Below are 14,948 nucleotides of genomic sequence, written 5' to 3'. Positions count from 1 at the left end.
CCTGAGGTTTTCATTCTCAACAAATGAGCAGCAAACAGTGGGATATGTTCCAGCAGTTAAATTACAGATAAAAAACAACAATCTGTTGACGTCACCCCTCTAAATGTCATCACAGCTCTCAGTTGAACCAAGAGAAACAAAATGCCAAGTGCTCCACAGAGAGAAGAACATAATTGGAGTCTGGGTTTGTGATATTGGTTGTTGGTCACATCCACATTTAGACAGTGAAGTTTAAAATTGTGAGTGTCGGTTAATGTTGTTCATCAGATACTTAAGGTTACAAAGCCAGTGTGTTGACATTGAATAAAAACAACTGCTTACATCAACGCTGAAAACCCGTGTGAATATTTAAAACCACCAAAGTCAAGGGGGGCTGAGAACAAGTACCCATCAGCACACAGAAAACCAGTGCTAGTGAACAGAATTGGTCCTGGTGTTTATAAGCCAATAAGCCAATTAAAGTGATGCCTTCACTGTCAGTCAAATCAGATCAAAACTCACCCATGTAGTGCAGATGAAGCAGATTACCTCAGATTTTAATGAATAAAAACAAGAGTGTTTTCCCCTAACTTTAACTTTGATTTTGGGTGCTTGAAGAAGGGTCTTCCATTTTTTTTGTGCTAATTTTGGCAGTGCCGGTGTGCGGCTTTTTATGTAGCAGCAAAGGCTGGGAAGCCTGTTTCAATGGAGGCAGGTGGCTAATGAGGCGGCATTATGTTGAATTTTAATCGGCTGACAATCAAACAGCAGCAGGTGGTTTAGATGCTGTGGAGCTTGTAAGTGTTGGCAAAGTCTTTATTGTTTACAATGCTGCCTACACATGGTATTTTGTTCACATGGTGTGCAGAGATGTCGATTCAAGTCGGCACAAGCAGTACGTGCCGAATTAAAACGGATTGGAAACCTATTTATACTCTCAACACTCAAATAAACCTTAATACCAAGAAAAAGGACAGAGAGAGAAGGAAACAAAAACCAAAATGTGGTTACTGTGGTTACTTACTAGACAAAAAAATACACATAGATCTCTCACCAAAACTCTGATATTGGCTTTAGGCAGATTTGATCAACTGCTAAATGCTGAAAGTTGATTACAGAGTAGTTACCTGCTGACGACCTTCTGTTGTTCAAAATCAGCATACTGTTGTTTGGGGTGTGACGAGGAAAAATGCAGCATAAATGATATTAAGTTCAAGGTAATACTGCAAAAATATCCCATTAAGTTATAATTATATGTACTTTTTTGTCAAACGTTATCTACCTTCTCACCCCCAACAGGCCTATATGTTTCATTATGATCATCTGAGGAACAAAAAACTATTATTTTACATCTTTGCACTACATCAGTTATATTACATTTGGTTCTCTAGGAAGTCAATAATATCATTATGATACCAGTTAGTTTCTACACACAAATACAAGGTGTAATATTGGTGTTAGTATTGCTAAAACTTACCCTTATCTGTGCTGGTAATCTGTTATCAAAATGATTCCAGCTCTAAACATAATTTGCTGTTTTCATATAAATTTTTATAGTGCAGTGTTTCCTTATGTTTCCCAGGAGCCACTGATGCGTTTAGAGTAATATCAGTGGCAAAATGTAATATGTCTTAAACTCAAACAAGTGTGATAGTGGTACACGGACGCATCAACTGATATCTGTATCTTCAACTTTATAATTTTTGTTAGCAGTTCCTAGTTTGGGTGCTAACAGACGGTGTGTGTGTGTGTGTGTGTGTGTGTGTGTGTGTGTGTGTGTGTGTGTGTGTGTGTGTGTGTGTGTGTTTTATGCGTACCTCGGCAGGGGGAGAAGAATGCCGGCTTTGACGTGCTCTACCACAATATGAAGCATGGCCAGCTGGCAACCAAGGAGCTCGCCGAGTTTGTCCGTGAGAGGTAAGGTTCTTGTGTATTTGTGAATATCTGTGTGGGAGGTGGTGGTGGTAGTGATTGGGCTCAATCGGAGAAATTCAACATTCTTGACTTGTACTTGGAAAGAAAGATGAGAGCTTGTGCCAAGGTTGGATGAAATCCTCAGAGATTATAAATGTACTGGTTTGGATTTCATCTCTCGCGGTATCGAGGTGTTCATGATTTATGCTGCTTCTAAGTCCCATCTGCAGATTGTGCAGAGAGCATTTTAACAAGTCTTTCTTTGTTAAAACTGCTTCAGTCGTCTCTCTCAGCTTTGAACTCTGACCCCTGTCCTCACTGCTGTGCTACTTTTTGAAGCGTACTATTGCCTCAAACACGCACACAAGCCCGAACAGGTCGATTATCTCCGAAACTCCAGCAGTACAGAGGCTCTGTATATGTTTTATCCTTGTTTGGCACCTGCTTTGTTTAAATGATCTTCTTTTAATGAGTTCAATCATTTCAATTGACTAGTTCGCTATGGAAATCAATCCTCCAATCATAGCTTAGCTTGGCACGACAGCCCTGTTAAACCCTTGGATTTCTCCTCACCTCCTCTAGCCTCTGGTAAAAGCAATATAATGCCTTTAAAGAGTGTGGATGGTGTTTCCTTTTTAAGCCCTTTGAAAGGCTCAAAAAACAAAGGCTCTAAAGTGTAAAAAACTAAATTTAGATTGTTTAGGGTAAGTTGCAATCGTTCGCAAGACCAGCTCACTACCTACAGTAGAAACCAAGAGTTACCTACAAAGTCAAGACACACATTGTTAACTAACTTGGTTATATTATAGCATACCTACTTTTGTTTTTGGCCAAAACACTGAGGGTAACATAACAGAAAAAAAATATGTTAAAGGGAGGTGTAGCCATTTAAACGGGGATAGGACATAAGACCTGTTTGAGATGCTGTTAAAGTTTAGGGGCCTGTTTCTGTTGATTATAGGGAAATTTACACTCTAGCAACCTCAGCCAATGTTACCCAAGATAGGACATGTTTGCCAAACACAGTGGTTAGTCGATATCCTGAATGCCTTTTCTCCTGTAATGTTGAGAGTGAAACTGTGTGCCAAACACGGTTGTCTTAAAATGGAAAAAAAAATCCAACCTGATCTAACATTTTCTTTATCATATGTACTTCTGACAACAGGACTAACTAGCTCTACACTTGGCATACTCTCTGTGTGGACCATTAGTGAGAGAGGACTTTTTGCCTCGGACATGCAGCTCATTGTTTTAGTACAATATCATTTACAGCCATCAAATGCATATTTAGGTTCAAATGATTAAGAAGTTTGAGAGGTAAATCTGACACTGAAGGAGAAACTGAGAACTGAGGCTTGAACAGCGTAACAACAGTAACTAAGGGGAGTTGGTCAATTACCTAATTAAAATGGTCTACTAAAAGTGGGTAGTTTGTTATATTAAATACTCTGTCTTCTAATTAGTAATTATCAGTGAGTAAATTGTGGGCAGTAAGGAGGTTCCCACAGGAGTTGCAGTAGCAGCTGAAGTGAACACACAGCACACACTGTCAGGCCTGTGATATAATCCGGACATTGATTCAGAGCGCCGGTGCACATTCCTTGCAGGGGGAAATTCACTTATCTGCTCGGACAGCAGCAGACAACACATCAGCAGCCAGGAAATGAAATAGGGGCACTGTGGGTAAAATAGTGTGTGATCCCACAGGATGGAGAAAAGGCAATTGTGTTGATGTATTTTCTACCGTCGTTCCACTCGCTCCACTTTCCTGAAAGGTCTCTCTGATATGAGAGACCGCATGAATCACCGCAACAGCTCTTCTAAACCACAGTCTCAGGGTTTCTCAGTTATTGCATTTTTAACATTCTCTGCTCAGGCCCTGGTGCTCAGTCTCATGAAGATACATCACTACTTCTTGTCAGTGAGGGATCATTGATGGCAGGAATACAATACACATCAGGCTAAATTATTAATTGACTCAATGAAAATCGTGAAAAAACAAAAAGTATAAAAAGAAACCCCAACACAACTTCAGCATCACTGCTAGAATATAAACAGCAAGTTTCTCAGTTTGTTTATGGCTCTCTCTGTTCTCAGTAGCAAGTTGTTCTGTCTGTTCACCCTCAGGATATTTGGATCAATGCTCTGTCTTCCTTTCTCTTCAGGGTCTACAGATGCTTATTAAAGTTTTATGCCTAGCCTCGCAAAACAAGTCCATTCATCATTTAAATGTGCCTTATTGCAACATTTACCCAACACTGATGAAAATTAATCTTTATCTCGCTGACTGCAGTGGTGGCTGATGCCCATCGTTCGGGCCAAAGTAAGTTCCAGATAGAGAATATAACATATGAGCCCATTAGCAAAGGCAGTGGCGTTGTGAGGAAGTGCTATTGGAGTATATTACATTCACCAGACTAAAGGCTATTTAGAAGAATTTACATTTTAAAGAATTCACACAACATCAGTCTTTCTGTCGCATTACTGCCAACTTAGACTTTAATAGAGAAACAGAAAGAAGCGTCTTCTGACTTCTTATACACACACGACACATGTGTACACAGTTAAAAGCCGTTTATCAGGTTTAACTGTTGATGTGTTGCTCCTCCACTTGGTGAACAGTTCACTTCAAATTTTTTTCGACATTTACACTTATGTATGTTATTTGAGCAAAGTACTTACAAACTTGTTTCAGTCATCTGTCAAGAAAAATGCTGAATATTTGCTGGTTCCAGCTTGTCAAACATGTATTTGCTACTTGGTTTTTATCATATGTGATGATAACTTATATTATAAAAATATTTTTTTGGTTTTGGATTGTTGACCAGATAAAACAGCTACACTGGGCAAACTTCATAGACTCAGTGGTCAGAAGATCCAGGATTTCTAAAATAGTTGTCGCTTGTGATCCCATTTGTGTTGGGTCAAATATTTGGCATGGCACAGAAATAAAGATAAAAGCACTGTACAATTTGTGTATGTACGATTTTCACGTTTCCTCTGTGTCAGTTATTTCGCTGATTGTTTACACTCTATGTTTGTGTTTACTTTTGCAGGGCTGCCATTGAGGAGACCTACTCCAAATCAATGAGCAAACTGGCCAAGATGGCTAGCAATGGAAGTCCACAGGGGTGAGTACCGACATGTTAAAACAGGACGTCACAGAAGTTTCACCCAATAATCGCTCCTCATTTTGTTCAGTGCCTTACAGCAGAATTTATCCCCCTGACAGGTTTTCTTTACTGTAATTATAGATCTAATGGTCATATGGCTACACATGAGATATGAATGAGTACCATCTGTATCACCAAATGTCCATATTTATGATTTAAAGGATGCTCTCCACCATGTAGCCTGTATGGTTTAATACATATGTTGCCTATTTTTTTTTTTAAGTTAAAAATCTATACCAAGTGATGAAAAGTGGGACAAAAGCAAGACATAGTGCTAATTTATTTCTGCAAGTGATGGCAGAAACAACTCATTAAAGGACTTGAAAACATAATTAGCTCCTGATTCGAAATGATTGGATCCCTAAGGAACACGCAAGTTTTCGTGAGAGTCAAAAAGTTTTGCTTTATACTGGAAAAGAAACAATGTCCAATATGTAATCAGGGTCAGGATTCAGCAACACGTGACTCTGGTGACAGTTGGAGGGTTGTTTGGTCCCTGTCAATCAAATCTGATCAGACCACACCCACAAAGTCTTAATTAAGAAGGTGAGATTTAGACTGTTCAACTCATATTAAATCTTACGTAAGGATAATTTTTATAATTTTTAATACAGTAAACATGATTTTTGCTTATTTAGTCTTCACTGTTCGATGAAAAACACTGAAAGTTTTCAGAGGCTTTTGGTTGTTTTAAAGGGCAACTTAACAGCTTAACAAAATCTTCTTAACCTCTTATTTTAAATAACTGTAGACATAATGTAAGTAACTCAAAAAAGTGGATTTATTTATAAGTTAGTCTTTAACAACTTGGTGTTTATTTTGGGAGTTTTTGTCCTAGTCATGATATCATTTTACTGATTATATCCACCTCAAATAGATTTACAATTGATTTGTCAAAAATATAATCATTTCATAATAAAATGCTGTCTGTTCAGGGATTTCTTGAATATTATAGGATATTGAGAGGTGAATGTCCGACAGGGAAAGTCTGGTATTAATTACATACTGTTTCTTATGTTTTTTTTTTTTTTAAGTCTTGTAAATGTCATATCTATAGTCTGATACTTGATATTGGAATAAATCTGAGATGAAGGAGCAGTTTCTGCCTAGAAGTCTCATGTGTGCTCTTGATTGTGTGTGCGTTTCCTAGGACGTTTGCTCCCATGTGGGATGTGTTCAGGGTGTCCTCAGACAAACTCGCCCTCTGCCACCTCGAGCTGATGAGAAAGATGAACGATCTCATCCGTGACATCAACAAGTACGGAGACGAGCAGGTCAAAATTCACCGCAAGGTACGCACCTGGGATGAGGACAGTTAGTGTACCTCTATTCTGACAGAGAGCTGGCTGATTTGTGTGTGTGGTGTGTGTGTTTATGTGAACATAGAGTTTTGTATTTTCTCATTACTTGCCCTGCATCGAGCCTCTGTCATCCTGATCTAATTTATCACAGAAAATCCAATTAGTGTCTTCTCCCTTCATGGTAATTCCTGCGTTTGCCCTTAAAGTATCAGGTATAATGATGATCTGTACAGGATGTCCACATGTTTGTGTGTGTGCTTGCGTGTGTATCACACAGACAAAGGAGGAGATGGTGGGGACAGTGGAGGCTGTGCAGGCGCTGCAGGTGCAGAGTGGTCACCTTCAGAAGTCAAAGGAGGGTTATCATGCCAAGTGTTTGGAGCTAGACCGACTCAGGAAGGAGGGAGCTCCACAGAAGGAAGTGGAGAAGGTTGGCCACTTGTTTCTCTGTGTTCATGCTGCAGGTCGATGATGATCATGAAATAAAAGTAAAGGGTCTGTTCATTTTCTCATTTACGGTGTCTTAAGTGGTATTTAGCCATAATAGTTTTTATCCCTATGTGTCTGTCTGTTTGTGCACAATATCTCAGGAAAACCTGGAGGGAATTTCTCCAAATTTGGCACAAACATTCACTCTGACTAGTCAGTAGTAGAGGAATTTGGTGGATAAAGGTCAAAGGTCATGGTCACAGTGATCTTGCAAAACACATTTTTGGCTATACCTCAAGAATTCATGGACTAATTCTGATAAAATTTCACTAAAATCATTAAAAGTGATGATGTTTTATATCTGAAAGGTCAAAGGTCAACTTCACTGCTCTATAGGGTACAATGTAATATGTATCCATTATTTTACAATTGCTGAAACTTAAATAATTGTTCGACAAAGTAATCCCAACTCAAAATTTGTTTACTGACCCTGGATGCCAGTAATAGTTTAAATAAATTAGATTTGTCCAGGGATGACAATCATGGGAGACATCATTTTCTAACTGCTCTGGTCTCAGACATTCACTGTGTGAACAAATTGCTGTTCTTGTTTTGAAGGTGTAGACTAAATACTGAATGGAGTGGCTAGTTGTAATAATTGGGCAGGAATTGTTCTCATTCACTCACAGAGATGTTCATTTCCATTAAGGGTTTGTGAATGAGAGTCTGTAGCTAAAGGCTATCATTTTCCTTTTCCTTTTGTCTCTCACTAGGCGGAGCTGAAGTCTAAGAAAGCGGCTGAGTCATTCGCAGTGTGCATCGAGAAGTACAACCGTGTGGGAGGAGAGTTTGAGCAGAAGATGAGCGAGTCTGCCCAGGTCAGCTCCGACTCCAGCTGGGCCCAGGGCCACTTCTTTTTCCGTCTCTCCCACCCTCTGATGTGATGTTTTTATGTTTTTCCTCTTCTCCCGGGCTTCATCTTTCTCTTTATCTCCCTGACTCACCCTCTCTGTAACCTCTCACCACACAAGAACTCCATCTTATCCTTTCATTTATTATTCCACATCACGCCTTCCCCAAAAACGGAAACCTCAACCCCCGACTCCTGAACACCCACTCGCTCGCACATCCTGCACCCCGCTCATTACCTTTAATCACTGCCTCCACACTTCCATGGTTACTGCTGCTGTTTCCATGGAAATTTTCAACAAACCCCAATGAGTACTTTGGTATTTTACATTTGAAATGATGACCAAAATCCTTGTGACCAATTATCTCTTGTAATAGCTTTGAAGGGGAAGGTCTGGTCATGAATTGTGAGAGGGGGTGGGGGGTTATCTGGTATCTGAGAGAAAAACATGTCAAAAGATCGAAGAGGAAACAGAGGAAGATCAGATAAATAACAGAGCAGTAAATAAGAGCAAGAGCACAGAGGGAGGTGTATGTTTGGACTTCAGCTTGCGAAAACATTCACATTTCCAAAGAATGTAGCTGACGTTTTAATTTATTCACTTACACTTAATCATCCTCCTTCGCTCACATTTCTACTTAGAAATAAATCAAGTTATGAAGCTAAAGATAAAGTTTTAGGTACCCTATGAGAATGTTTATCTTCTCTGGTGTTCACAAAGAGCTAAACAGATGAACAGGACTAGGACTCAAGCACAACACACCTCTGGTTTAACACTTTTGCTTTATGATATACAAAGCAGAAGAAAAGCAGAGATAGTAATAATTATTTATACAGATTGAGAGATCATTCTCTTAATAGTTCAAAAGTTCAACAAAATTCAAAAGTTTAACAGAGGTTAACCTTCTGAATTCCTGACAAAATCATATGTCTACTCTCACAGTGTCCTCTGGTTATTCTGCTGTAAGGATGCATCTAATGATTATTTTCATTCATTGTTTAATCTGGTGAGTGTTTTCAATCGTTACATGTAAATCTTGAGAAATGCACATCACATCAGAGTCAACTAATGCTCCAGAACCTATAGATATTAATTTTACAGTGATATAACTAACTAAACTAACTAAAAAAAAAAAAACATATTTGAGAAGCTGCACCAGAAAATGTTTGCTGCTTAAAAATGGCCTAAACAGTTAATCCATTTTTAAGATAGATGTAGATTAATAGTCTGCCAGCCTGACTAAGGTGTGAAAGATAAAGATAAAGAAGCATATATATGTGTGTGTGTGTGTGTGTGTGTGTGTGTGTGTGTGTGTGTGGTTCTTTTTAAATTAGATCTTAGATCAAATTTTGTTGAGTGACAGCAGTTATTGTTTGTATTTATATTCTCTGGTGTCACAAAGATGTTAAAGATGGTGAGCATTATCAGTATTACATGACAAAAAAGAGGCGTCTTGTGCAGCAATATTCTGGTGTCACTATGTCACGTACTCTTCTGTAGACTCAATAAACTTTCAGTGTTCACAGATTATGATACAAACACAGCAGACTGCAAGTCTAATTCAAAAAATTTTTTTTTTCTCGGCTGTTTGATCAGGGAAAATCCCTGCACTCACATGCACCCATGTTGCCGTGGTTACCAGATGATTTACATAAATATATACATAGCTTATACAGAACAGTTCACAATCAGCAGATGGATTTATTAGTAGCTCAGCCTTTGGAAATCATAGTGAATCACATACTTTCAGTCCAACACACAACACACAACACACACACAACACACAGTGTAGACAACAGACAGTAGTGTGAGAGCACTCAGATACTGTCCTTCAAGCAACATTTTTAGGGAGTTTCAAGAAAGAGGCTCCTATTCTCCTTCATCCACTTATCCAGATGTAAGAGTTTGCAGTAAAACCTTGAGCGGTGGCACAGGGCAGATGGGAATGGAGCTGAGGGTTGACAGCAGCTGAGAAGAGAGAGCAGAGTGTTTTATGTTTGCGCTCTCTGCCCAGATTTTACCCCAGTTAATTGGAGAAAAGGAGCTGGCAAAACTCTGCTCACAAGCTCACTTCTCTAACAAAAGCCAAAGCCACTATATCAAGGCAATTCCCCCTGAACCAGACAGCAACAAATGAGCTGGCTGAATAAAGAGCAGGATCAAACTTAAATACTAAATCCTCTCGAATTATCGCCGGTTTAACAACCTGGCAGCCCCCTGCCTCCTGTGCTGGCTGGCTGCCTCTCTGAAACTGCATCTGAATCCTCAGATCTCATTCAAAGGCTATTTTCACCCTATTGCATATATGTGGAATTATAAAATGTATTTTTTATTAGATTCTGGTTGCTTCTCTCTGGATCCTGCAGAAACTATCACCATTGTGCAGAGACAGAAGCACAACAGAAACAAATACTTAACAAGAACGTTTAAGTGTGTAAAAAAAACACACATATTAAAAACGGGCAATAAACGGAAACACACAGCACCAGACAAACATACAAAAGTAAACCTACAGTGTACACAATCTTAATTCTCCTGAACAGTCAGTGGCAGTATTCTGTAGAAAATATAAATATTTACAACATAATTATGGTAAAAAATAATTTCTTTGCTGTCTGGTGAAACCCTTCTTACCTAAAATGATCTTTTTTTACCAACTTAAAGAAGCAGCTGTGTTTTAAAGTAGATGTCAGTGCAGCTTTGATGATATTTAAAGGATTTCATTTCCACTAAAGGTCAGAGAGAGATGTTAACCCACAGAGAAAGGTTTTAGGGGTTTCACATGGTAATAAGATTTTTTATTTTCTCTTACGTGATTGTGTGATTGTGAATGTGTGTGTGTGTGTGTGTGTGTGTGTGTGTGTTTGAGTAGAAGTTTCAGGAAATTGAGGAGACTCACCTGCGGCAGATGAAACAGCTGATCAAAGGTTACTCCCACTCCATAGAGGACACCCATGTTCAGGTGGGGCAGGTATGTTCACAGTGAATCCCCCCCAGGCTTTTCTCCGTTTTTTATGTTTCTGAAGAATATTACTTCATTTTAATGTTTAGAGAATTGATGTTTTATCAGAAGTAAGTCCTGACCCATCCTTGGAGATATTTATGTTTAGTTTTTCAGTTTATAAATATACACATAAATATATGTATGCTGCAGGTCCACGAGGAGTTCAAGCAGAATGTGGAAAACATCGGCATCGATAACCTCATCCAGAAATTTGCGGAGCAGAAGGGCACAGGCAAAGAGCGGCCAGGTACAGTGAGCTCATCAGCATGTTTGATTCTGGCTTGTTTCCAGTAGGAGGGAAATAAAAGGATAAACACACAACTTGTGGAGCTTACATAATAAAAATATCAAGGCGCCCACACTGATAACAGTATTGTGGAGGCGGAATAATTCATAGTGACAAAATACAAATGCCTACATAGATACTGTACTCGCTCTGTGTGTGTGAGTGTGTCGTGAATGTTTCTTATTTTTATCAAACTGCCTGTCGTCTGCAGCTCTGGTTGGTTTCGAGGAGTACATGACGGCTTTGGCGCCTGAAGGTGGGAAGAAGAGTCGAGCAAAAGCATTCAGGATCCCCGGCCTGGGCAAGAGGGACAAGGAGCCGGACTCTACGTGAGTCTGACACAAACACCGAAACAAACATGTCCTGGGGTCTGTATAATGAAGTGAGCTCAGCTTAGTCTGTCTCTCTTTGAGCCCAAAGTCGTACGTCCTGGATGACCACTATCACAATCAACTGGTTACTCTGGGTTTACCTTTTCACACTGAGCACACTCATATGAAAGAGATGGAGTTGTTAATTCAACAACTATTGATGGCACAATGACAGCAGAGAGTGAGTCAATAATCATGCAACTAAAATACAATAAGAAGCTGCAACACTTGAAATATTTTCCAAATATTAAAGTAAGGTTTAAGGCTACAAATAAGTGTCGTAATCTTTAGAATAGAGTGAGAATTTTTCCTGCTTTTTTGTCTGATGATGAATAAAAAATAGCTACAAGTAATATAATACCATGCTCAGACTACAGAGGTTATGCACTTATTCATCCCCAAGTCACTGCTCCCAACAATCAGAGGAAATATCTGTTCTGGGAACTTGGTTGGTACCGATGTTTGGCCCAGATTATCCAGGTAGTATGAGGGTTGACGGGTCCAGTCTCAAAGCAAATCTTAATAATATCCTATAGTGTATTACGCACCATTATTTTTAAATCTTTGAGATTATAAATCTATAAAGTTTCTCGTTTTGTGTGTGATGCAACCTGATTTCAACACTAGTCAGGATTTTAACACCCATCTTAAGTCTGTTGCTGCCAAACAGGAGAGGGGAGAGGAGTAGTCAGTGTCTGATAAGGGCTAACTGAGTGAAATGTTGTCATGTTATTCTGGGCTGCAGTGATGGAATAAAGTCTAAAAGTATCAACACTGTCAGGAATCCTGTAGGACAAGAACTAATCTTTTAGGGATTAAAACGCAGCTGTAATAATCAGTCTTGTTTATTCCTGTAAACTTTCCCTCTGGTTGTTAGAAACTCACATTATCGTAGACTCTTTTCTCTTCATCAGGATTCTGTAGGAATGAGCCCAAAGATGGACCGATAAACCACTAATCTCACTTCATGCTACAGGCCCCAGAGCTTTAGAAATTGATTCTTGATCCTCACTCTTTGCCACTGGCTTCAGTGTGAGTCACTACTGAATAACGAAAACAAAGATACATCTCTGTGTTTTTTAATATTTGCAGGGATTCGGCTGTGACAGAGGCACCGGTGAGTATCAGCTCCTGTCAGTCCTGTCTGACACCTGAAGCTGCAGATATCCCTGTAGAAGAACTTCTACACTATGAGAAGAGTGTGTGTGTGTGTGTGTGTGTGTGTGTGTGTGTGTGTGTGTGTGTGTGTGTGTCTGGGGGAGGGAGGGTGATTGTGTGTGTTTGTGGGATCATGAGTGTGTGATAGTGACGTGACTGAAGGTGTGGGGTTTCCCAGGTTTATTCCAGTACTTCTGAGAAGAGGGGTCTGAGATAATCTGGCATCAGCCAGAGAGGAACAGCGTGAGTTTGTGTACATGTCTGTGTGTGTAAGACAGAGAGTGAATGTGTGTGTGTGTGTGTGTGTGTGTGTTTGTGTGTAAAAGGGCTTTGGACGCTGCCAGAAAACCATCTAACAGAAGGTAAACAGCAGATCATAGATCTACTGCTGCTGCTATTTTACACTTTCAAGGGCATTAAGTTTCTGACATAGATGTAATGTTAGCAGAGGTCACTTTAAAACTTGTTGCATAAGACCGCACATGCACTGAAACTGTCAGTTCACCTTCAACATACAGCATTAGAATAGTTTTATAATAGTCTGCATCAGTGCTGTGTCTTGATTTGTTTTATATTTAAAACTTTTTATAGTATTTCTGGGAAGTTAACTCAGCATTCGGACAGTTTTCAAAATAAAACACCCTGTGCAGACTCCTGATTGTATATCATATCGTATCACTACATAAATGTCATAACTGGTGGCACCAGGCTGTAGTCAACTTACCCATGGTAGAAAAAAAATCAAAGAAAATCAGCACGTTCACAAACTCAGGCAGACAAAACACTTTCACTTCTGTTTTTAGCCATCCAATAGACAAAATGATGATCTTTTGGGAGTTATGTTTCTGATAATAAATAATAATAATAACTTTGATTTATATAGCGCCTTTTAAGAAACCCAAGGACACTTTGCAAAAAAAACATAGGACACGGGAAATAAACATAGAAGCTAAAGGTTGAAGGCCTTGTTGAAGAGGTTAGTTTCCGGTAGATGTTTGACTTTCTTCACTGTCTACTTGCCGACTCTACTGGACAAGTAGCAAACAGTCGGGTTAATCAGAGTTGTTGAAAATAGGGATGATGAAAGCCTTGAGCCTGAACATGATGGTGATTTTCAAAGTAAAAGTCGCTGCTGAACTGGGCGATGACTGTGATAACTCCACAGTTCAGAGTCATTTGATGATTGTGACATAAATTCAGTCAGCGTTGATGTAAAAAAGATTGATTCATGCAGCTTTAAATCCATATGTGTGTAACTGTCGTGAAGCTGCTGCTGCACTCATCTTCTTAATGTGAATTTTATAGCCCCGATCACACCGCGAAGCATTAACCAGACTTGATGGAGTTTTCTTAAATCAGATTTGGATGTGATGGAAAAAAATAGATCAGTGGCTACAGTTACACTTGTGATGTCAACTTAACCTGTTGAGATCTGATTACTGAAATCAGACCTAATGTAATACCATCTTTGTATGTCACCACTCCGTCTAAAAATAACTGCTCCTGCGCTGGTGGCAGAGTGTGCATCTGGTTTTCCTCAGATCTTATTTTGATGATCATATGGCTGCAGCTAAACACAGCTGATTCACAGACGTCTTGGCGGCTTTGTTTGACCTGTTGGTAATAACATATTTAATGTGTAGTTGTAGTTGTTTTAGTTAGTCACAGACTCACACTTAATGCCTTTACACATTGCATGTGGTCTGTGTAAACACGAGGGACAATGATTGCAATAAGTCCAGGATTTTATCTTCCTATTGCTGACTAAGTCTGACATGCTACTATTTCTGCAGATGCACTGGAAAATTTCCCTCAAATAAGGTCTTAAAAGGTTTTTAAAAAGTCTTTTTTTTCCAGCCTGCAGTAGACAGTAACATTAGTTTTAACTTCTGGTGGTTGAGAGAAAGTTGCTAGGAAGCTCATCGACTGATAATGTTAATTTAATTGATTAATCCATCCATCAGCTTTATTGTTCCTTCCTACACAGCATCCCCCAGACTGAAGGAGATACAAAACAACTACAGATAACATCACTGCTGGTGGTTTTCTGTTTTCTGTCTGTTTTTGGTCATTTTGTGTCCATTTGGGATTGTTTTGCCTTTGCATGTAGGATTTTAATTGAGCTCTGTGACTCTCAAACAAGATATATATATTAACAGTTACTTAATTTAGTCACATCTGTGCCCTGTAAACTGTAGGCTTTATTTGTTTTCCATCATTCTCCTAAAAAGGGTACTGAGTTGCTGTGTGGTATTTATAAAGGTCTTAAAAAGTCTTACATTTCATTTGAACACAGCAGAAACCCAGCAACATTTGTAGGGTCTGTTTACTCTCTCACACACTCTAATAGAAAACTCTCAGTGGTGCATTTTGTATGCATCAGATAAGTGGCTGAGGTGACATTTGTCTCTATTGCTGACAC

At 39.2% G+C, this 14,948-nt stretch overlaps 1 protein-coding gene across 1 annotated transcript in view; it reads left to right on the top strand.

Moving 5' to 3' along the window:
- The window catches only part of fcho1 (FCH and mu domain containing endocytic adaptor 1), a 54,612-nt gene that overhangs the window by 23,041 nt on the left and 16,623 nt on the right, over positions 1-14,948 (top strand). Inside the window, exons 3-11 of the mRNA XM_018695909.2 lie at positions 1,805-1,896; positions 4,950-5,024; positions 6,217-6,358; positions 6,645-6,797; positions 7,570-7,674; positions 10,580-10,678; positions 10,862-10,958; positions 11,209-11,326; positions 12,461-12,485. Coding sequence (XP_018551425.1) covers positions 1,805-1,896; positions 4,950-5,024; positions 6,217-6,358; positions 6,645-6,797; positions 7,570-7,674; positions 10,580-10,678; positions 10,862-10,958; positions 11,209-11,326; positions 12,461-12,485 — 906 coding nt within the window. The remainder of the gene's footprint in view (positions 1-1,804; positions 1,897-4,949; positions 5,025-6,216; positions 6,359-6,644; positions 6,798-7,569; positions 7,675-10,579; positions 10,679-10,861; positions 10,959-11,208; positions 11,327-12,460; positions 12,486-14,948) is intronic.

The sequence above is a fragment of the Lates calcarifer genome, linkage group LG17 (genome assembly GCF_001640805.2).
Source record: "Lates calcarifer isolate ASB-BC8 linkage group LG17, TLL_Latcal_v3, whole genome shotgun sequence".
Taxonomy (NCBI): Eukaryota; Metazoa; Chordata; class Actinopteri; family Centropomidae; genus Lates; species Lates calcarifer.
The sequence above is the reverse complement of the archived record's forward strand: the minus strand, read 5'-3'. Positions and strand labels throughout refer to the sequence as shown.